A 1,446-nucleotide genomic window follows, 5' to 3' on the forward strand; every position below is an offset into this window, starting at 1 on the left:
GGTCAGTGCAGTCCAACAGTGGGAGCGCCAGTCACCCAAAAGCCAGGCTAAGAACTGCTGAGCACAGGGGGGTGATGGGAGCTTCCATGGCAGCAATAAAGCGGGCCTAAGCCATCAGTTGGACATCCCCCAAGGGGTCCCAAAATGGAAGAGGCTGAAGCGCTGACTGAGGGACCCCCCCAAGTGCATGAATTTTGGGCACTGAGCCTCTCGTTATATTATAATAACTGTGTACAGTGTCAGATGGGTTTGAGATTAATTGCATGATTTTTTGGTCCATTATATAATGTCTAGTCATTGGGGTTTACCCCTGAGAGGAACCTAATGTTCTAAGTCAACTGTCATTTAAAAAATGTTTTTAAAATTCTATAGGACCATGTTACCTGCAGAGAGTCATATTTTACATTAAGTACGTTTTGTACAGATTGTTATAGAAGTAAGATCTAAAGCTAAAAATAAAGAAAGGTTGAGATTTATAAATTTGCAAAATAAACCAAAGAGAACCACAAACACAACTGTAAAAACCATAAAGATAAAAGCCGAGGTCAAATGCATTTGGAGACCTCATCCCCTGTCTTTCGATACCAGGAACGAAGTAGCGAGAGGCTCTGAGAACAGTGACTGTTGCTCCTTGGACCACGGAGGGGTCATGTCCGAGCTCCGGTCGAAGGTGCACCTCACCTCGCACCCAATCTGCCTGAGGATCCTTGGGCCCTGGGTGTATGAGGACGAGAATGATTGCACATGGTTGTACCTCATCATTGAGAAAGAAGATGTCCTGAAAGTACTGTTGCACCAGGTAGACATCCCCATTGAGGATATCGCACTCACTCCAAGCACGATGACATCGCACACCATGCCTTTGATGTGGACGTTCCACCCTGGCAGCCAGTACGTGGACCCCATTGGCCGGTTCTGGCGCATCGTGCACCACATCAAGGTGCATGGAGTGGAGGAAATGATCCTTGAGCTGATGAAGGACTCGTAGGACATGTGATGGGGTCCCTGGCTCTTGTCAACCTGAGCCCCAGTCCTGCTGGCCTGCTGGTGGGACATGTATAGTTCTGTTCACCTTTTACTAAGCTCCGTTGTTCTATCTGCCACCCCCTGGTGCGAGGGCACATTCATTTCTCTCTCTCTCTCTCTCTCTCTCTCTCTCTCTCTCTCTCCTTGTTCTTATTCTTCTACTTGTTGTTGTTCTTCTTGTTCTTCTTCTCCTCCTCCTCCTCCTCCTCCTCCTCTTTCTTCTTCTTCTTCTTCTACTTCTTCTTCTCCTCCTCCTCCTCCTCCTCTCCTCCTCCTCCTCCTCCTCCTTTCTCTCTCTCTCTCTCTCTGTCTCTTTGTCTCCCTGTATCTCTCTGTCTCTCTCCCTCTCTCTCAAATCAATAAAAGCATTTTGAGCCAAGCTAGTGTTTCTCAGTGGTTGAGGGACGACTTATGAACCCG

General features: G+C 47.6%; 1 protein-coding gene across 1 annotated transcript; it reads left to right on the plus strand.

Moving 5' to 3' along the window:
- The first annotated feature begins 649 nt into the window (after positions 1–649).
- Positions 650–988, plus strand: LOC102246176 (protein p13 MTCP-1). The gene has a single exon (XM_005878608.1). It carries the CDS (start codon positions 650–652, stop codon positions 986–988), a length of 339 nt encoding a protein of 112 aa, XP_005878670.1.
- Positions 989–1,446: the final 458 nt, after the last annotated feature.

The sequence above is a fragment of the Myotis brandtii genome, unplaced genomic scaffold (assembly GCF_000412655.1).
Source record: "Myotis brandtii unplaced genomic scaffold, ASM41265v1 scaffold5672, whole genome shotgun sequence".
Lineage (NCBI taxonomy): Eukaryota > Metazoa > Chordata > Mammalia > Chiroptera > Vespertilionidae > Myotis > Myotis brandtii.

Excerpts from the sequence above, each read along its gene's own strand:
- LOC102246176 (XM_005878608.1), top strand. The coding sequence starts at position 650 with ATGTCCGAGCTCCGGTCGAAGGTGCACCTCACCTCGCACCCAATCTGC.